This window comes from Mya arenaria, chromosome 3, assembly GCF_026914265.1.
Source record: "Mya arenaria isolate MELC-2E11 chromosome 3, ASM2691426v1".
In the NCBI taxonomy this organism is placed as follows: Eukaryota; Metazoa; Mollusca; class Bivalvia; order Myida; family Myidae; genus Mya; species Mya arenaria.
In genome coordinates, this window is record NC_069124.1 from 65,789,692 (window position 1) to 65,813,467 (window position 23,776).

Here is a 23,776-nt window from a genome sequence, read left to right on the forward strand (position 1 = left end):
TTGAATCTTCAACCTGTCATGTCAAAGATAGAAATGAATGCTATCTTCAGTTATATATCTAATTAACTATATTTACGGTTTTCTTGAATCTTTTATTATTTTGATAATTTCCATATATGAACATTCTCCAAATTCCTTAGCTATCCTTACAGTGACACTCTTATTCAAAACCAATACATACACATGTATAACAAACATAAATTTTGACAGATAAACCTTTAACTACTTACTAAATAATGCATTTATGGAAAATACTAAATACTGATAACAAGATTGTAACCAAGTATTTAATAGTTGAAAACGCACAAATATTAAATGATTTGTGAATGCTAAAAGATTTACTGTGATCTTCTATAGTCTCGTAAGGTAGAAATAACGTGTTTTATGCACATTTCTTTTAAATTAAACTCGGTGTCCTTCATAAAAACCATTATTTTCGACATTTATTTTTCTGGAATATTAAAACAATACTATTAATTGTGATAAATCTCATTTGGGAGTAAGAGTGCATCTTTGAATAGTTTTTAATATTTACTACCTTGTCATTATGATCATTTGCCATGAATATTTTATTTTCTTGTAAATATTTGACGAGATGCCATGTTATATAAGTCTAAAAAATCTTCTGTTCGGTTCTGTTAAAAAACAACTAAAAACGATACATATCGCCTTTCATGCCGAGCGGCGCTTTGTCAAAATGGAACAATTCACTCAGCGCGGAGTAATTCTAAATATTTTATTACAATACATGTTTCCTTAATAACAGACTGTGGCAAATCTGTCCATGATATAGTCTGAAAAATCATTATATCAATGCTGGTCTCGGCAGGGAATCGAACATTGGAGTATTTAAATAGCGACCTCTTGCGGAAGGCAATGAACATGTACATATGTGACTACGCACGTGCGTATATTGAAACATAATAAGAGGTTAAAACAATTATAATTATTGTTTCCTATACACAAACATAAAACATATATAACTGTGTGTTTGCATGTGAACTGTGTGAATGTAACAGTGCACATACCCCATACCCTTAAGGCGTCACAAAATAAATAAACTTAAACAAAAGAAACACAAAGCAGACGTAAGAAGTCACGAACATACGACGGCTTGGGTGCCGGCCAGAACATTAGCCGTAATTGCGTTCCTGATCTCGGAGCACGAGACTGTAAATTATTTTGCCACGATGGAATTACTGCGGACAAACGAAGTATCTATCAGAGTTTAGTTTGGAATTGATATATAACACATTACAGCCATTATTCCACATCTAGCTGATCTTTATGTTTTCCCCGCATGCCCGTGTCCCACGGGAGGCGCCGAGATACAAATCCTGGTGAACTGGCAATCGGAATTTACCTATAATTCCATTCGGAACTCCTCGGCCAATTTTATCGAAAACAACCTCTGATGTATGCCGGTACATCAGTAGAAGTAGTTCGTAAAGTTTTGAATTATATAATATTATAATGAAATGTAGTGTTTTATCTTGTATTTGTAGATCTAAGTTTAAATTGATTGCCAGTGAAGTGTATAATTACAAACATAATTAAGATTCCAAAGAGTTAAGTCATTAAGTTTAACTGCTAAATTGAATTTAATACGCGACTTACTTGCAGCGTAGTTGTACCAATTTCTGACATTGTAAACCGTCCTTATACATCCGAGTTTGTTTTCGATAAAAATGGCCGAGGAGCTCCGAATGCTATAATTCATCGGACTTTCTCGATTTACGAAGAGTTGAAATTCATGTAAAATAAGTTGGTTCATTCGTCGGTAAATTTCAACCTTGCAAGCATTCCTTATCGACATGTTATAGTTATGGCGTCCACCCCACGAATTATGCTAATTTCATTCACGAGAATCACATGCCGCAGGCAAAACATTGAAATAATCAAACTGCATCTTGTAAGTAGACTATTGCATGACACTGTCATGTTTTAAGAGAACTTGAAGCTGTTGACAATTCAATCAACCCTGTAAGGTTATATTCCCATCCCTTATTACAAAACTGTTGATTCTGCCTGCCTTTGCTGGTTTCGAAAAAAAAATGCAACAAAGCTTCAGAAGATGTTCTGCTTTGTATTTTCCCCAAGCTATTGAGCCAGAATCAATCGAATTCGCACCTCGAGAACTCGTAAAGCTCGCTCACAATCCGTAACTGTCATTGGGCCCCGTTTTCCCGCGATTTCACCGCTCATGGGAGCGGGCCCGGGTGTGGTGGACGAGGTCATAAATCTCGAAGACACGAACATAGGCAGTTACAGGAGACCTGTTTTGGCGAAAATGTGTTTTGGGGGATCTAAGATGATTGTCGACATGACATGTTCATATGTCAATATCGCAAGTAGCTGTCGGCATATTACCTCCATCACGTGAGACGTATCTTCCCGTAATTTGTAATCATTACTTAAACTAATGAATTGAATTTTACAGAGAACATCCTGTTTCTCTGTTCTTTTTTCTGCCTTAGAGCATGGGGAGATTTAACGTGTTGCTTCTTAAAACAGACAAAATTATACTGTGTCAAATAAAGATCGGTATATTAAAGTGCGATGTATGCATTCATAGATGAACCGGTATATTAAAGTGCGATGTATGCATTAATGAGTGAACCGGTATATTAAAGTGCGATGTATGCATTCATAGATGAACCGGTATATTAAAGTGCGATGTATGCATTCATAGGCGAACCGGTATATTAAAGTGAGATGTATGCATTAATGAGTGAACCGGTATATTAAAGTGCGATGTATGCATTCATGAGTGAACCGGTATATTAAAGTGCGATGTATGCATTCAAGAGTGAACCGGTATATTAAAGTGCGATGTATGCATTCATGAGTGTATAAATATACCATACAAACAATTATGATCACACTAAAAAAACACTTTGTCTAACAGAAGCTTAAACAATTTTGGTAGCGAGTGACCTAAGGTTAATTTCAGTAAAATTATTCCTAATATCGAGCTTCCGGTTTTTTACTCTGCCACAAGTGTTCAATAAAGCTAAACGGTATAAACAAGCCCCGCCTCCTGGTTGGGTGACTCGAGGTGTCACGGGATAAACAAGCCCCGCCTCCTGGTTGGGTGACTCGAGGTGTCACACAAGTGTTCAATAAAGCCAAACGGGATAAACAAGCCCCGCCTCCTGGTTGGGTGACTCGAGGTGTCACACAACTGTTCAATAAAGCCAGACGGGATAGACAAGCCCCGCCTCCTGGTCGGGTGACTCGAGGTGTCACACAAGTGTTCAATAAAGCCAGGCGGGATAAACAAGCCCCGCCTTTTGGTCGGGTGACTCGAGGTGTCACACAAGTGTTCAATAAAGCCAAACGGGATAAACAAGCCCCGCCTCCTGGTCGGGTGACTCGAGGTGTCACACAACTGTTCAATAAAGCCAAACGGGATAAAACAAGCTCTGCCTCCTGGTCGGGTAACTCGAGGTGTCACACAAGTGTTCAATAAAGCCAAATGGGATAAACAAGCCCCGCCTCCAGGTTGGGTGACTCGAGGTGTCACACAACTGTTCAATAAAGCCCAACGGCATAATACAAGCTCTGCCTCCTGGTCGGGTAACTCGAGGTGTCACACAAGTGTTCAATAAAGCCAAATTGGATAAACAAGCCCCGCCTCCTGGTTGGGTGACTCGAGGTGTCACACAACTGTTCAATAAAGCCCAACGGCATAATACAAGCTCTGCCTCCTGGTCGGGTAACTCGAGGTGTCACACAAGTGTTCAATAAAGCCAAATGGGATAAACAAGCCCCGCCTCCTGGTCGGGTGACTCGAGGTGTCACACAAGTGTTCAATAAAGCCAAACGGGATAAACAAGCCCCACCTCCTGGTCGAGTGACTCGAGGTGTCACACACGTGTTCAATAAAGCCAAATTGGATAAACAAGCCCCGCCTCTTGGTCGGGTGAGTCGAGGTGTCACAAAAGTTGGAGGACAGATCTATCATGAACGTGTGGAAACATGTTGGTGAAGACGTCTTCAGAAACGTTCGACTGGATGGAACTCGCCGCATTCTCACCCGTACAGTCCTTCGGCATAGTTATGAAAGCCTTGCCCAAAGCGTTTGAAATTCAAAACATATTATTCTTAGTTTCATTGACATTTACACCAAAATACACCAATTGTCTCAACCAATTTGGGTAATTTAACAACAGTTATATGCGAACAAGTCCAGAGGAAGATGTTTAAGTATAGTGCTTAGAATGGCGAGGATGCGCAGATTGGACGGTCCTTATAATGTTATATATATTTCAAAATGCAGCGTTCGATACTTACTGTGATCGGGGATCCCTTGGTCACCAAACATCATGGAAGGTCTCGAGGGCCTCATAGTCACTTGTCCAGGCGGGACACTTTAGTTTGTTGACAGAAAGTTAGAACGGAACCCATTAAACATTTTAAGCTCAAGCAGAAATTAAATCACGATCTAAAGAATGATCAAATTGTTCGTAGTTGAAAGCGATTTGCATTCTATTTATTTATTCTTAATTAATAATTTATATTTTGAATGCAAGTAGATATGTAGTTACCATATTTTAAACCCTCAGGCATCCAAAATAATGCTGCATTTGACAAAACATGCAAACAAATTCAACGAAGCCCTGTTGCTTACTCAATGTTTTTCATACACATGGTTCGTACGCATAGTATTCAGCGTATATATCTGATTAGGACACAGAGCGTTTTTATGCTTTAAATTATACCATTAAAATACGTTTACATACATAACTTCTGCACATTACTTTTTAATAATATAGTTTTATCTGCATAGTGACCTTGATTTCTAGCACGACTTATCGAAAAAAGGAGACTTTACTACTCGCTCCGTAGTCGGCGACGTCGTCGACGTCCGCTTAAATGCCAGGGCAGTTTGGCATATTAATTATAAATCCAATACCCTTCATTCCATTCACTAAATAATTCACACAGTTGTTAAGGACCATCACATAATGAGGTTACATAACTCCATATTACCCTAAATAAAAAAATTGGACCCTAAATTACTAGGGACTTAAAGGGGTTAATGTTTAAGCACATATTCAGTCAGGTTAAAGTATTAGGACAAGTTGGGATTTATTTTCTAAGAACTTCTATACCCTTAATTCTATAAACTTAATACTTTACACAATTATTCACGACCATCTTACAATTATGTTACATGACACCATTTCATCGTAAGTACAATTTATGGTCCCTGATTGACTTAGAAACGTAGGTTAAAGTTTTAGGGCCCATTGTGTCTGGTAAAAGATAAAGGGCATGTTGGAATTTTCACTAATTACTTCTATACCCTTTATTCGATTGACTTCATACTTCACACAGGTGTTAACTGCCATTACACAATTAGGTTACATAACTCCATATTAACTATAAAAACAAATTATGACCCTTGATTGACTTTTTTACTTCTTTTTTATTGCTTTTTGATAGGCACATTTTATTTATATTTTTAACCATAGTGAAATCTGGTTATAATAATGATGTATGCCGTTGCTGGGGCAGACCGGCATGAGGGCGGTATGGTATAGGATACTTTTAATAAGGTTGACAAATGGTGACAATGGACATCGGACAATAAAAATGAAAGTCGTGCTGGCACGACATTGGACATTGTTGGACATAGAGTTTTCAAAAATGAATGTCGTGCTGGCACGATATTGGACGTTGGACATTCAAAAATGAAAGATCTGCCGGCATGACATTGGACATTCAAAAATGAATGTCGTGCTGGCACGAAATTGGACATTGGACATTGAGCTTTAAAAATAAATAAAAATAGTACATCTTACCATAATAACAGTTTGAAATCCTCCGCTGGACAACCAGTCATTCTCTGAGGTTAACTAAGATCTGACCGCTTCCTTTTTATGATCAGGTGTTTGATTGGTCACCAAAATTATGTATACCTTGTATAAGTTATATTTCAAGCAAAAGTTTGTGATGATCATAAAAGTTATAAAATGTGAAATAAAAGAGCTAGTCAAAGTTAATGTTTAAGCGATTATATTGAGCAAAGAAAAATACACCTTAACTGAACATATTCCGGCTCCGTTTCGAATGTCCAATCTCATCTTGAACGACAGAACTTTGAATTGTTATAATGGGTCTGGAGAATATTTGCGTGATAAAAGGGCTTTTACACGATGTTCTACGATGGGCGCTCAGCAAAGGATGTCCACCTTTAATGGATAGAAAATATCCAAATTCCAAAAGACTACTCCCTCCATAGACTGTCTCAAAAGAAATGGACACCCTGATGAAACATGTGATGACAAAATTAACATAAGACGTATACCAGCAATAATATCAAACAACACAATTAACGAGTAAAAGACGAAATTCGATTGCAACAATGCGTTCCACCAAACAAGAATTCATAATAATGCACCAGTCAATTGTTACCACGCTCCCCCCCCCCCAGGTCCGGGGGTATTCCGGGGAAATGGGCCGTGTTTTTACCTTTCAAGTGGCCCGCAGTGCCGGGTGAATGCGGTGGTTTTGTGTTCGCTTTAAATATAGCGGGGACTGGGCCTTACCTAGGGTCCCTGTGGTGCGGGGGCATTTGGCGGGGATTTTACCATCTGTTCGTCCTCGCAGGGCGGGGATTTTAGCCGGGGTTGGCTGGACCGAAAGTCAAAGTCCCCGCTATTTTCCGGACATGGGGGGGGGGCGTGGTTACAATTGACTGGCGCATAAGGTTTATATAATTACAATTGTAAATGTTTAATACGAGTGATATATCTACTGCCTTTATGTATACAATGTCTATCTGCACAATTTGGATTTCAATTTATTGGTGCGACATTTCATACAGTGTGTATATATATATATATATATATATATATATATATATATATATATATATATATATATACCGTGCTCAATAAAAGTTACCAGTACAGATTCGCATATATAAAAGTTCAAATCGACTACAGTAGTGGTCCCGTATTATTCATCCCATGGACGCGTGCACTGCTTAAATATATATATCTTAAAATCCCGTACGATGTCTCTGTCTGTCTTGGGTCCGAAATTGTCAATTATTCACTAGACGACGATTACACTTTAATGTCGAGAGAGCGCGACATTTATTTTTTGAATGTCCAATGCCATGCCAGAACGACATTGATTTATGAAATCGCAATGTCCAATGTCGTGCCAGCAAGGCTTTTGGAACGACCAATGTCCATTGTTGTGCTGGCACGACATTCATTTTTGAATATCCAATGTCGTGCCAGCAAGACTTTCATTTTAGAACGACCAATGTCCAGTGTTGTGCTGGCACGACATTCATTTTTGAATGTATAATGTCCAATGTTGTGCCAGCACGACATTCATTTTTGAATGTCTAATGTCCAATGTCGTGCTGGTATGACATTTATTTTAAATGTCCAATGTCCAATGTTGTGCTAGCACGACTTTTATTTTTGAGTGTCAAATGTCCAATGTCGTGCCAGCACGACTTTCATTTTTGAATGTCCAATGTCGTGCTAGCACGACTTTCATTAAAATTTTTGAATGTCGAATGTCCAATGTTTTGTCAGCACGACTTTCATTATGCATGTCCAATGTCCAATGTTGTGCTGGCACAGCATTCATTTTTGAATGCCAAATATCCAATGACGTGCCAGCACGACTGTCATTTTTGAATGTCCAATGTCCAATGTTGTGCTGGCATGACATTCATTTTCAAAGTTCAATGTCCGATGTTGTGCCAGCACGACCTTTATTTTCAAGTGCCCAATGTCGTTTATTTCCTTTTTGAATGTTACTGTCCAATGTCCAATATTGTGCTTGCACGACATTCATATTTGAATGTCCAATGTCCAAAGTTTTGCTCGCACGACTTTTATTTTTGAATGTCCAATGTCCAATGTCTTATGTTTAGCTAACTTTACACAGCTGAATAACATTAGTTAGGGTTTTCATATTGTGACCAAACTTTGTATCTAGGAAGTGTTTATGGATGACTTCCACGTGGCCCTTAGGATCAAGGTCAAGGTCACTGGTAATAAAAAATTAAAAAAACTTTAATACTGAATCCCACCACAAAGGCTGAAGTTATTTAGTCAATCATTGAAAACCTGGTTTCGTCGAATTGCGAAGTTTCTCGTTTACTCATTGACTTGTCTTTTTATTGCTGTTGACAGGCACATATTACATAGTACTAGTAATTGTATTCATTTCTAAGACAAAGTGGTGTAAAGTCGAACGCGCTTTCTTACGACAGCTTTTGTCATAGAATGGACTGAAACATTTTCATTTTGTGAGTATTAACGTCCGCTGTTCTATTCTTCAACAAAATGCAATTATTTCGATTGGCTTTGAATATGCATGTTAGGAACTTATTTATGCATTGAAGGTGAACCAGCATTTTATTTATCTTAGAATTAGTCAACGCTCCGACCTTTGAAAACAAACATTACCTTTTTTCAAGGCAAGGAACATAGTCAACCAATTAGAAATTGGCTCATATTTTAGTTGCTTCATGAATGCCCTATTGAAAATAACTTGTGACAAAGTCGTTGCCTAAGCATTTGACACACATTTCCATTATTTATAACTTTCTGTATACTCACTATTAGTGTTTAAATGGGTCCATATTCTAGTCCAATGTATACGGGTGCATCACAAAAGCTTTCCTTTACAATCGTTTAATGTAATGACTGACCTTACAATAACCATATGTGAACTTATGAAGCTAATTCTCCAAAACTTGTATGATGATCTCGATAAATATCGTTACCATTCAGTATTCTGCGACGATCGAGTGCTTAGCGATATTTGCATGTCGGCAGACAAAAATGTCCAAACGGAAGTGAAAGGGCGCTTCAAAAAGTAACAAATAAAAATGTATAGTTTTGTTAAGAAACTCTATAACATGAATACGATTTTCACAAGGGTGTGATGTATTTAGTTCATTTATAAAACTAAACGAATTGTGGTAAATCAAACATTTAAGCCACTTGAAACAGTAGAAGACGTTGTTTGATTTAGCCGCGAGAATACGAAAATAAGCCAAGTGGCGGGGCATATTTTCGCCCCGCCACTTGTCGATTGTTCACACAAATATACGAAATGATAGAAAATAGATATATTAAATACGTCAATATCGTAAATTAATACGATAATGAAAACATCATAAATAAAGATGATTTGTAAAACTCCCCATGCACTTACTGATCTTTAAAGGAAAGATTTGCTTCAAACTATGGCACGCTACTTTCATAGCGTTGTGTACGTGGCGAAGTAAACATTGCTGGTGATCGTTGCTCTGTGGTAGGGATGTGTGATTGCTTGGTGATCGTTGCTCTGTGGTAGAGATGGGTGATTGTTTGGCAATCGTTGCTCTGTGGTAGAGATGTGTGATTATTTGGCGATCGTTGCTCTGTGGTAGAGATGGGTGATTGCTTGGTGATCGTTGCTCTGTGGTAGAGGTGGGTGATTGTTTGGCGATCGTTGCTCTGTGGTAGAGATGGGTGATTGTTTGATGATCGTTGCTCTGTGGTAGAGATGGGTGATTGCTTGGTGATCGTTGCTCTGTGGTAGAGGTGGGTGATTGTTTGGCGATCGTTGCTATGTGGTAGAGATGGTTGATTGTTTTGCGATCGTTGCTCTGTGGTAGAGATGGGTGATTGTTTGGTGATCGTTGCTCTGTGGTAGAGATATGTGATTGTCTGATGTCGTAACTTTGTGGTAGCGATGGCTAATTGGTTGATGACCAATATGGAAGAGATGGTGATTGTTTGGTGATTGTTGCTCTGTGGAAGAGATGGTGATTGTTTGGTGATTGTTGCTCTGTGGAAGAGATGGTGATTGTTTGGTGGTGGTTGCTCTGTGGTAGAGATATATGATTGTTTGATGTCGTTGCTCTGTAGTAAGGATGGGTGATTGTTTGGCGATCGTTGTTCTCTGGTAGAAATAGGTGATTGTTTGGCGATCGTTGCTCTGTGGCTGAGATGGGTGATTGCTTGGCGATCGTTGCTCTGTGGAAGAGATGGTTATTGGTTGATGATCGTTGCCCTGTGGAAGGGACGGGTGATGGTTGCTCTGTGGAATATATGGGTGATTGTTTGATGTCGTATTTTCTGCGGTAGAAATTGGTAATGGTGATCGTTGCTATGTGATAGAGATGGATGATTGTTTGGTTTCGTTGCTGTGTGAAAGGGAAGGCGGATTGTCTGGTGTCGGCTGCTTTGTGGTAGGGATGGGGAGTTTGTATTATTATAATACATCTTTTTTCTCAGCAAAATTTAACCTAAGCTTGCGTTAGTATAAGTATTGTTCATATGGTTCAGCTTCAGGGTTTGACAAATATATTGGCATTTACGTCGCCCACGTATACCGCTCATTATCTATACAACGTCCATTGTATGGCATCGCATGAAATAAAATTAAAACACAAAACAAAGTTATCGAGTTAAGGTGGACGGAATCCCTGATTACATGTCGCTCATCGTAATCTTAAAGCAGCACTAACGACCCTCTAAGTAGTAGTTTATTTATTACTGGGGAATGACATTGGCCCTCCCGCCAAAGAATATGAACACGTTGGAGATAATCAGCAGACGACATTACAACGGAAGTGCTCTTTAGGTCTAAAGGCGCGAAAAAGTGTTGGATGGTGTAAAAACTAATCTACTCCTGGCTCTGACCAGCGGTGTCTGGCGAGAATATTCATTTCTACATAATTGGAAAAAGCAGCGTCAGTTGCAATAGAACCCCGTGCCCGACCGAAACCGTCAAATCCGGCAAAAAGATTTCAGTCAGATGTTAAGGTGTCAGACCTTGGGCGAGAAAGATTGGAGATTATTGATTCGTCATTCCTGCTTTGAAATTCAACTCAAACTTTCGTTGTTTCTGGACTTGTGGTGGCATTCGATGCTTGAAAGTATTCTAGGAGATGATAGTTCAGAACCAATGCTCCTTGTCCATTTTAAAGTACTCAAGTGAGCACTGGACATTGTTTCAAATCTGAATGCCTGTGAAGGCTTTCATTAAATAAAATAACGAGCTTATGAGTGTCGCATATGCCACTGTATGGACATAGTCGAGAATCACAAAAGCCGGGTACTATGTTTGGTATTGGCAATGTAAGAATTATTTCAGTAAGGTCGACTGTCGAGCTTGACCCCGCACACAAAAAAGCTTTTATATGAGGGATGCATTTGTTAGATGCTCAATAATCGGTTTTTACAACCAGTTGTGTTCATCAACATTTATAACATCGTTCCATAATCGCCTGTAGATTGCGAAACACTATTTGTATTTTGTGAGCTACTTTTTGCGTACTACGTCATCCGGGTATGTGTACAAGTGAACACTAACTTGTACAATAGCACGAGGAATGTGATTTTGCGAAAATCTGCGTGCCTAAAAGTACAACTTTACGCCATAGCTTCACATACAAGTAAAGGCACACGTCGTGATTCGCAATGACTCTGATGTAGTGCAATACATCTTGTCCAACCGGGTCCTTGTAAATAGTATTAATAATTCCTTGATTTACCGCTAAACAGACGTGACATGCCACGCGTCATGTTTATGTTTTGTCTTAAACTGAAGGTGAACAGCCCGTGAACTGCTACTTCTGGATCTATTAAACAATCAAAGATTAGTTTCGAACTTTCACCAGTGTAATCTTCCAAAATATTTGTTGTTAAATTAAATAAATCTAACTTAAATTTGACACTTGATGAATTGCCGTATACTTGTCTTGGTCATGTTTTAATTTGAAAATAATGGTTTGTGAATTTTTGTTGAAACAGCGCGCTTTATTTATTCAATTTCTTAATCGATTGAAAACTCTTTTATTTGTAGTAAATCTGGATTAAATCAGTGGAATTAGACCTCATACATATTCGAATGACACTAGATTAACGTAAATAAAAATATAAGTGGTTCCACAGACAACTTTAGGCATTTAGCAATTGTTTTCTTAATAGGAAATCAAAACATGGAGTGTGCAAAAATGTCATAATTTCTTATCTTGGCTACTCTGTAAGATCAACATTTTAAGCATTGTTTATTAATCCACGGTCTACAGATACATACCCCTTGGATGACCTTTGTAATAGGATAAAATGATAAATTTGATAAAATATTTTAAACGATTACATTAAGTAATAACTGTTTTCGTAAATAAAATAAATCGTTTGGACGGCGATTTTCAAATTTCATTCCAATACATTGGATATTATTTAAAGTTATTGACGTAATATTTAACATAACTTGTTTTAAACTATAAAAGGATTACATTGAGTTGAAATCTTTTGACCCAATAATGATTTATTTTATTAGTAAAAATGCAATTTAATGTGCGTCTGAACTTATGTTAAAAATGCGCATTGGTTTATTTTCCATAATACTTTTAATTAATATGCACTTACACTTATAACAATGTACTTTGGAAAATTAGGATTGAGCCATAATGTTATCTTTTCTGAAAACAACGACTTTGATAGCCCAGAAGCCATCTTCCACTAATCCTTGACACCGTGCACGGCCAGATAAACTTTTACCAAATCGCATTATTGTTTTCCTCCGTATCTTTCAAATCGTGTTTCGATGACACCTTGTAACAAAAGTTTGCTGATCTTACCCCACAAATTATCAAATTTAAACTCCATTTTATTTAATTCACCTGCAGTCTTCACTTTACAACGCCAGGCTGTTGCGATTAGAAAAGTTCCCAAATCTCCTCGCCCGATATACAATCTTTGTCTAAAGACCCACTTCACTCTGATAAATAAATCTTTCATATGGAATTTATTGTACTCAAGCCAACAAGGGCCACACGAATTTCACTGTATCAATTGTTTGTATCGTTATTTTTATCCATATTATCATTTCAATTTATCTCTGCCCCCACTTGTAGCGTCACGGTAACGGTACTCGGCACGCGCCAGATGTCTCGCTCTCGCGGGATCTAGCGTCATGTGACCTTCGGGCTTTTGTTCCCTTTTATGTACGATTAGGGTAGCGAACAATACTAAAGTGGGCTATTGTTATAATCGCAATAATTCTGTGATCCTTGCCGCTTTCTCTACTCAATTTATAGTCATTGCGTAACGTTAATGGGGATTTTATTTTACTACATCAGTATGTCGTTGGTGCCATTGATCATCATTTGAAATAAAATGTAACCATGCATTTTCGGGGGGGTGAACGACAATCCCGTCCCCTTACGTACCGAATACTCCTTTTTTTCGACCCGAATCCGGCGAACATGTGTACCTATGTATAATGTTTAGGTTATGTGTAATGCGAACCACACTCTCGAGTTCCAAGTACTCTTAAAGTTTTTATAACGAAAATACAGTTTTGGAGCAGAGTTTTTGGCAGAATTGGCTGCATCTTTCGAATTGTCTCTCTTTTCCCCCGACTTAAATTACTGGCGTATCCGAATATTCATCATATCTTATAAAGCTGGGCGCCGGGCCGTCCGGCAGCTCCCCATTGTCTTTAGCGGAGATGGCCAATTAATCTGGGACGGTTATTTCCCCGTCAGTTCCACCACGCTTCCTGTGGCGGCCGCTGTATCCCCGTCACCCGGCCGCTAGCCGATTGCCTGTTGGTTTATATTAACCAGGGCCGCGCAATGGTCCCGCGCTGAATAATCTTACATACACAATTACTCCGGTGAACCTCCCGGGTCTCGGCTTTTATTTCAAGTTGGTCCCCGCCGGGAGTATTTTCATGTATCTGGCCATGTTCAATCCTGGAAATTAAATCAGACATCTCCGTATAAAGCTTTGTTTGCGTAAAACAAAGGTCTGATTACAGAAACTGCATAAGCCAGAAAGGATTCCATTTATGTACTGAGATACGGAATAACACCAACACGGTGAAATGTCGGGCTGAAACGTGTCTCTTAAAACACACTAATGGTTTGCTTCTTATCTTACTTTGCAACTATTTGAAAGTCAACTTGTATCAAAATTTAAAGTGTATTTAGGATAAAAACAATGCACATTGATTTGCTTTTAAATCAGCAGAAGCGATGACTATGAATTTATTACACCAGCGAGTCCAAAATCTCGTTACTGTTTTTTTTTTCAATACGATTGTTTCATTTTAATCAAAGCGGACTTTCTAACATGAATTTTATTTCAATGCCTGGAAAGTTTCCGCGTGCTCGATTTGATACTCTAGGGAACCACAGGCTCGCGGCTTATTTGTAATCAAACTTAACCCTGGTGCATTATGGGTACATCTGGATCATGTACCGGTCCTAGAGACGCTTGACTCTCCTGATTTAATTAGCTTAATTGATCTAATTAGCTAGATAGAGGTGAACGCTTCCTAAAATTAAAGCAACTGATCAAATCAGAGATGTTGACGAACCCTTCAAATAATTTTCAACAGATTACCACCGCTGTCATCAGACACAAGATGGATGGTACGGAAACAGGGCCGATATTTTACTCCAGATGTCCCAAAAACTCTGATTCTATTAAAGTTTAATATTTCTCCGCCTTTTGATGGCTTAATGAAACTACTTGATTCATTAATGTCATCCTATTTAAGACATCTAGTTGTTTTTCCCCCTAATTTAGGAAGGTTTTCTTTAATAGCTTTATTGAACTCATAAATAGTACATCTTCTTAAATATCAATTGATTAGCACCCCCCTCCACTCAAATAAATAAATAAACGATAAATGGTTGTGAAAAATGGCATGTAACATTACAAATAACGTAAAAAAAAAAAAAAAATGGTGTAAAGCATGATTTTAATACAATGCCAATAAAAACTTTAATTTCAACTGCAAAAATGTATACACATTTATATAAAGTAACATATTTTCCTTTTTTCCAACGTACTGACTGACCAATTTCGGTTATGCTTTTGGTTAAACTTCAAATCGAACATTATCTCCTGGGTGGGCGGTCCACATGATAATCACTGACAATGCCTATGTCCAATAGAGCACTGCTTCCGATAGCGCCAGATAATCACGCCGCTTTCCACTGGAGCAAATACTTCGACAGGCGCCTGTCTGCGCATGCGTCAACTTACTAATGCCATATTTTGCTGCGTTTGATTTCTGTTAGAATTTAAAGAAGTTCCTTTGCTTTTTGACTCACTGTCACTTCTTCATGTAAGACGAAAACACTGTCAAATAAACTAAGCTATTTTATCAAAGAAAATATAACATTTTAGTATTATTTTATGAATTTCAAAGTTTGTCAATGTGATTTATTTTAAAATTAAAACATGGATATCCAACAACTCGACCATGGAAGTGCTTTTAAAATGGTGACACCAAAGGCAAAAGGTAAATATTTGTATTAAATTAAGTAATTATTTTGCTAATTAATTGTTCCAAATAAAGTTGTATTAAGTTAAGATTAATGATGCTTTAAAATGAATTCCTATAAACTAAAATACCGGCATATCAAGTGCCAAATGTGATTGAATAAAACAACTGACTATAAACGTTTCTTTTTATTCAGAATATGAAACAGCGATAAACCTCACGATTCCACAACGCATAACGTCAACGACGTCTCCTATCTTGACGTCACCGGACCAACCAAGAGCCTCGTTCTCGGTCAACTTTTCACCCGTATCTTCTCGGTCTGCATTGTCGCCCGACCCGGAGAAGTCCATCGGGGATCTCCGACCAGAAGGCGTCCAGGGGAATGTGTTTCGACCCTGGGTCTCTGACATCAAGAGTGATGATGAGGAAACAGACAAGGAATCTACAGATGATAAAACACAAAATGATGGTTGGTATATCAATAAAGTGTAAAAGAAATGTCCATTTTCAAACATTTGACGACTTATATTGATATATTTTATTTCATTTGTACTTAAACCAGCTAAATTGTATTATTAAATTGTTTGTGTTCTTTCAGATGTGAAGTCTCCGAAACCTGCGACGGTGCAGTATCAAGATTCAAAGATGTGTTTGGCAGAACTTTACCGATATAACCTACTGCAGGGCCTCTATCGAAACCATTACAACATCGTGGCAATGGCAAGGTCGGGCCTCTCTGGCGTGTGGACCGACCCGAGAATGTACCCTTATTTGTGCGCGAAAGGCCTCACGAACATAACCAACTTTGGCATGGGCCTAAATATGAACATGAACGTGGGATATGACGGCCACGTCGCGGAGACGCCTTTATCGCAAGACTATCAGAACATGGCCAACTACGATAAAGGGACGTATGAATGTGTCAAATGTTTAAAGCAGTTTAGCACGCCTCACGGGCTCGAGGTTCACGTGCGGCGGTCTCACAGTGGCAAGCGTCCGTACGCGTGTGATATCTGCAGCAAGACGTTTGGCCATTCTGTCAGCCTCTCTCAGCATCGGGCCGTGCACACACAGGAGAAAAGCTTCCAGGTAGGCTGGATTTTCCTTACATCATGTTTCCTCGGTCATTCTAGTGTTATTCTTTTAATATTTTTTGTATTTAAATTCCACAATTTCATGTTATCTTTTTTTTGCTTTCTCAGAACTATATTTTGACCTTTAAAATGTGTAATATTCATTTTTTCCACTTCGAATTATTTCAGAAACGTTTTCCGTCAAAAAAAATAATAATAAAAAAAATCAAAATAAAATAGTGAAAAGAAAGTATGAAATCCGTTTTCGTATTTTATTTACCACAGGCGGTCACTTTAACATTTAAGAATACAAATAAAATGATGCGATTTCATCAAAGAGAATTTAAGTTAAGATCGTCCTTTACTTTATAACAGATGTTTTATAGATTGACATGTAGTTTGTTCTGGTTCAAATGATGATTTGAATACATTCTATATAAAATAACTATTAATTTACCATCATAAAATAATGCTGCATATATTATGTCTGCAAGCTATTCGGACGCTCTTCATTCTAAACATATTTATTCTTGAATTTGCCTTTGGGTAACAAAACGTTAGATAAAGTTATTCTATTCAAACACTGGTTGAACAAAAGACAAAACATTATGTCGGTGTTATTATTGAGCTAGGAATAAGCCACTAATATTTAGTTTGTTTAAGGTGTTTCATCCCGATTTAAGTCTGCCATTGACCTATAATCATAGAATATAATGATGCGTGTATTATTATTATGCGTGTAGTTACTATATTGTAATTATATATGTAGCTACTATATAATTATTGTCCGTGCAATAACTTTACCGTAAATATAGGTGCAGTTTCTATATTGAAATGATGCGTGTAGTTACTATATTGTAACAATGTGTAGTTGTAAGTGGGCCGATTGTTCAGAACTATGTTAAAGTTAACAACGTGATTAAAAACATCGTTGTTAACTTTTAAACGCGAAATAGTTGAAGATATGTTTACACGTTTATATAAAACAAGGACAGCTGAAATAGTTCACTCAAATCTTGTTAAAAGTACGACGGATCACAAATGTATCAACGGAACTTGCAATGCAGTAACGATTCTGTAAGTTATCAACGATGAAGTTAACTAGGTTGTAAAATTTGACAACGTTCTAAACAAACGCCCCAGTTCTATGGTGTAATTATGCGTGTAGTTACTATATTGTCATAATGCGTGTAGTTACTTAAGAAATGAATTGCGTGGTTGATGTCATTATCGGGGATATGAACGCAGTTGGGTTGATTTAAGCGTGTGTAGTCCGAAGGAATCCACGCGCACTTTAACCAACCCAACTGCGTTCATATCCCCGATAATGAATAGTGTGTAGTTACTTTATTGTAATTATGCATGTATTTTCAATTCTGAAATTATGCGTATAGTTACTATATTGTTATTATACGTATATCAGCTTTATTGTAATTATGCGTGTAGTTACTACAATGTAAATATTTGTGTAGTTACTATATTGTAATTATGCGTGTATTATCTATAATGTAATTATGCGTGTATCATCTATATTGTAAGTATGCGTGTATTTACTATATTGTAAGTATGCGTGTATTTACTTTAATGTAATAACGCATGCATTTCTTGTATGTGCGTGTAGTGTGTGTAATGTGGCCATGAACTTGTATGCCTAAGTCAAAACTAAATCTCTGTTCCTTTCTTATTCTAGTTTCCATCATAAATGGTTTCATTTCATTTTGGTGCCGAGTAAACCTACACGTATATAAGAGTGCTGGTCACGAGAATGTTACTCCAATTAACTATTTGTAATATACTCATTGTCATTTGTGTCGTATGTAGTTTAGTTCTATGAATACAAAGGGTCTTATATTGTTTTGATCCTATTTGTAATGCTTTTATAAACGATTATAGAACGAATACTTGCATGAATGATATCAGATTTATCTGGGACAACCAAGCATCCTAACGATGGACGAGAAAGTGACACTCTTATTCAGAATCAATAACTACACATATATAACAAACATACATTTTGAGTGATAAACCTTTAACTACTTACTAAATAATGCATTAATGGAAAATAATATTTACTGATGCAAGATTGTAACCGTGTTTTTTCAATAGCTGAAAACGCAAAAATATTAGATAATTGGTGAATGCTAAAAAATTACTGCGATCTACTATCGTCTCATAAGGTAGAAATACAGTGTTTTCTGAATCACTCTTTCAAATTAAACTCAGTATCCTTAATAAAAACCATTGTTTTCGACATTTATTTATCATATTTGGTATATTAGAACAATTATACTAATCGTGGTAAATCTTATTTGGGAGTAAGAGTGCATCTTCAATTGAACCACAATAAATAAATGGTGAACTTTGTTTGGCCTGACCCTTAGACCGACTTCGAAAATACCCGTGACCCGGAAGCATTCTAAGCATCATATTTTTGTTTCTTTTTCGCAATTGAATTTAAGGGTTAGGAGTAATATTTTTTAAATAATTGGGACAATGTTGTTGTTTTTTTGTGGCGATGTATTATGGACAACAGAAAGTCTGGAACTATTTATTTGTGTATAGAAGTATCACCTTGGTTGATAGTGATGCCTTGTACATGTTCCGCGTTGCGCCTCATAGCATTCTACTATTAAATAATTTCGACATTCCGGGGCCGTGATACCTATCTAAAGTTCGGCAGCTACTTCGCCTACATATGATATTTTATATTGATCGTATATATGTCCGTCCGCAGTGTCAACAGTGCGGGAAGTCGTTCAAGCGTTCCTCCACCCTGTCCACACATCTGCTCATCCACAGCGACACGCGGCCCTACCCCTGCCCGTACTGTGGCAAGCGTTTCCACCAGAAGTCAGACATGAAGAAACATACGTACATACACACAGGTAAGACATGACTGCACGGGCTTATCCTGGGCTTTGTTGTTTTAGAGTTTATGTTTAAACAAACAAACGGAAATATCTTTAAGTCGTCGACTTTTTCTTGCATTTCAGAGCAGTTCACTATTTCTCTTTTTTGTATCTACAACAAGTCCTTTTCCATGAATCAGTAATTCGGAAAAAATAGAACTTATATTCTTAATAAAATAAGGCATTAAACTCAACTAATATTCTAAAAAAATATGCATTTATAGAGTTTCTTTAGCTTCCGTTATAGAGAAAAAAAACACACAAAAAACACTTTACACACTTACATGAAAATGAAGCGTTTGGTAATTCAAGTGGATACTTATTTTACCTATAGTCTTAAATTTGAATTAAAAAAAATAGTAATGTCTAGCACGCAATAAATATATATTTAAGAAAGAGAGATTCAGTCCGCTTTAGGTGTACCATTCACTAAATTATAACTCATTGCCGAACATGATAAATGTATTGTTTCGAACGACAAAAAAGTAATTACATAAATACAAAAAAAAACTAAACTGTTGATATACGCAAGGTAAATTTGACTGCAGTTCAGTATTTCTTAAATTACGTATTCCAGTAAGAAACAATGGATCCATCTTTTAGAGTCGATCACTACATTTGTATTGTCAGCATATTTTTTTTATTTGTTTTTTTTTTTTCAAATTAGAGTTATTTCTTAGCATAAACTTAACGTCATTTAGGTTTAAAATCAAATTATCATTAAAAAAATACTAATCAGTAGAAAATAAAGTCTGCAAGATATGCAAGCCCCTGCTTTTAATTGAATAGGACTCCACGACACAAATCAGGTTAATGCTGAACGCAGATGGTGCAGGCAAAGAGACTGGTTTAAAACGGTGCTACTTTCATGAATTAAGCACTAATTTACCCTGCTGCAAATGCGCTCTTGTTGCCAAACAGTTTGTCTCTCTGTGATTTAAAGGTCACCACCAAATGTAACCAGAGTGTCTTCTAACTCAATTATTGCTTCATTAATAAAGGTTTTGCACTAATTGTCAATCTTCTTAGCAGATTATTACTTTAAATTGTGAAAAGATCGCCTCCTTATGGCAAGGTGCGCGTAGCTAATTTACTAAGGGACCTAATTAAGGCACGCAGTGAGTGTAAATAAAACCGAATATATCACTTTTCGAAACTTCGTTACAGTGGAAATTAATCCGGGCAATTGAATTGGTACGTCTTACGATGGAAAAGACATAAATTCGACGTAAAAATCGTGATTGCCACAGGAAAAGATTGCGTTTTAAGAACTTGCGTTTGAAATGATTCTTCAAATTCTCAGAAAATAAGATTTCACACCCAGAACAAAACCCGTGAAATAAAACCTGATTTACAGAAATGCAGCCATAGGGGCATTGCTGAGAGAGACACCAGAACTCTAGCCATGTGATATATTAGGGGGTCGTATGATATGAATATAATCTAGAAATCCTGGCCAAAAATGCACTGGATAGAAACCTAAGTTGTCATAAGCAATTTCTAGAAGCCGTCAAAACCAACCCCTGGCCATCAGACGGTCTTCAGGGGATTCAGATTTGTAGAAACTCAATCAAAATGATTGAACGAAAAGTAAATTGTTTTCCCACCCCAAAACGGGGAAGAATCTGTATAAACTCACCCCACAATCTGAGCAGAATAGAAATGATCGTAAATATCCGAAATTTGCATAAATCCGTCTCAGCGCCGCTAAAACGACGTAATGAAATAGCAATGATGCCCGATGTTTGCTAACTTTGGGAATACTCAGCCGGAGTCAACAAATAACACAATTAGTCTTGTAACGGTATAATTATTTGTCGCGGTCCAAAGGGACAAATCCCGATGCTGCGCTTTATTTGACAGTGCTGATTCTTGCTTCCTCTCGATTATCACAAATATTTGCGAGGATAAATTGAATTTCTTATGTTCATTGATAGGCGTTCTAGAAGCGTCATTCCCTGAACAAATTTATGTCGGTTCCAATATTTGATTTACGGCATATCCGACTTGATAGAATCTCCCCTAACGACGTGGGGCTTCGGAGAAATTGGGCTTATTAACTCAAGATACCGGCCTTTTCCACACTGATTTAAGTTAGAAGCAAACCTGACGGATTCCAGAGCCCTCGTTCCTAAGATTTGTACCTTATTAGGAAACCCGTGCTATTCAATTGTCAAATTTTGCTTTATTGATGTCTTTGACTTCAAGTCTGGTGTACAGTTGTCTTAGCTTAATCCGCAGGCCTGATGTCTGGACCCAAACTTTACTGTACAATACAGTCATGAAGGTTTTCCACATAAAATGCAGCAGTGAAAGATACACATTTGGTTATTTTGATGCTGTGCACACATAGATTCCCCTCGACCTTACATACGTTCATACATCGTTAAAGAAGTATATCTAGGACACTAGTATAATGAATGCTACAAAATACCTTCGTCTTGACATAATTTATTTTTACACATGCGTTTCAGTAATGGATGGTGAACCTTTCGTTTCGATAGTATCCATCAAAAGGTCCGCTATGTATTTATCATCTACTCCTATATGTGAGCCTCTGACGAAATGTTAATGGCGACAACATTCTGGCATTGACATGAGTATCATTTGTATGAGTGATATAAGTATGTTACTCCATTTGTATGAGTGATATAAGTATGTTACTCCATTTGTATGAGTGATATAAGTATGTTACTCCATTTGTATGAGTGATATAAGTATGTTACTCCATTTGTTAGGTGCATAATTAGTTAGTAATCTGCACGATATTTTTTAAAAGAAAACCCACACACAAAGGAAATAACTTATTATCTCATTGCAGGCGAGAAGCCGTACAAGTGTTCTCACTGCGGGAAGGCGTTCAGCCAGTCCTCCAACCTGATCACCCACTGTCGCAAACACTCGGGCTTCAAACCGTTCACCTGCGCGCAATGTGGTCGCGCATTCCAGCGCAAGGTCGACATGCGCCGCCACGCGGAGACCCAGCACGGCGAGGCGAAAATAACACCACCCGGGTTCCCGGTTCCCGTGCCAGTGTCACGTGATTCGGTTATATCGGTGTCACGTGATAGTGTAATAACAGGAGACTATGGAAACCGGCGACCTACAGTTCTAGTCTGAATCATCAATGGGTTGACGGACACACGTATTTATTAGCTGTGTACATGTACCAGTGTTTTAGAGGTGGTTAGTGCTGTGTCAGCTCTAGCAATCGAACAACTTTCTGTCAATAGTTTGCATAACTATACATTATTAAAAAGTTGCTGTTTTTATTTACTTTATCAATGTTTTGATATAAATTGTTTGTCAAGTCTTTCTACAAATCACGATTTTGCACATTTCCGTTTCCGAGCTCTTACACACTACAGTTTTATCATGGTTTATGATGTTATTAATAAATAAAATTATAAAACCCACAGTTTTTCTAACTCGTTGAGTAGATGTGCATGTGTTCTTCTGTTTTTAACTTCCCCAACAATATACAACCTCATTCGCGTGTAACATTGTGCCTACGAAAGTAATTTCTATAAAGTTGCTTTGCATTGTTCCTCGACACAAAACGGCACCAATGCATATCGAAAAGAAAAAAGATATTCCCTTGAATGTCGATTCCATTTTGGATGAAAATCATATCAAGGGGCATGTTTTATTATATGTTTTACATTATGCAATATAATGTTATTCGGTAATGAATTTTGAAAAGCTTGCGCATATAATATGAATTGTTCATCATATGCCCAAACTCACTGTCACTATTTCCGCGACGTCACCAGTGTTCCATAAGTTATTTTGGTCATTTCTGTGAGTTGAGAGTTATTACGTGAGGGTTTTCTATTCCAAAATGTCCCTTGGCATGGATATGTTATTTACTGATGTAATATGGGCGTTTTATGTGCTCTCCGCATGAACAACGTGATGATTGTGCTTATACTACGATAAGACAGAACAGTACATCTGTCTGCTGATTCATGACGTCACACTCCCGTTTCCTTTATTTTGTGTAATTCGGATTGAGAAATCACTATACGCTTGCTTTAAACGCACTTGCTCTGAAACATTCTGAAATAAATGTCAAAACAATGCTTCCATTGAACCTGAAAGTTTAATTAATATATTTAGCGTATTGCACAATTTATTCGAATATATACAGCTTATGACCTGCCACACTCACAATTTTCTTATGAATTTTTCATTATAATTGTGTTCGTCTCGGACACGAAATCAAACATATACAATCCCTATATGTAATAATGTATGATACTGAATCAGTTGTTTTAGATTATTACGTTAACAGTTCGTATATCTCAAGCGTCCACAAATATTACGGACACTCCTCGTATACTTAAAAAATAGGAAACTTTGTTTAAGTTTTTGTTTTAAACCCTGACTTTCAAAATTGATATGATAGAGCCAGTTGTAAAATCTAGAAGTGCACATTTCATGCTAATTAAAGAAAATGAACATTCGAAGAAACAGTAGATGACCCAATAAATAAAAATGTAAACAAAA

At 37.3% G+C, this 23,776-nt stretch overlaps 1 protein-coding gene across 1 annotated transcript; it reads left to right on the forward strand.

Annotated features, from left to right (window-relative positions):
• Positions 1-15,135: 15,135 nt before the first annotated feature.
• On the forward strand, positions 15,136-22,671 carry LOC128229351 (zinc finger protein 180-like). Its single transcript, XM_052941223.1, has 5 exons — positions 15,136-15,300; positions 15,479-15,754; positions 15,884-16,374; positions 19,093-19,243; positions 22,089-22,671. The coding sequence occupies exons 1-5, from the start codon at positions 15,240-15,242 to the stop codon at positions 22,385-22,387; spliced, it is 1,278 nt and encodes a 425-aa protein (XP_052797183.1). The 5' UTR covers positions 15,136-15,239; the 3' UTR covers positions 22,388-22,671.
• Positions 22,672-23,776: the final 1,105 nt, after the last annotated feature.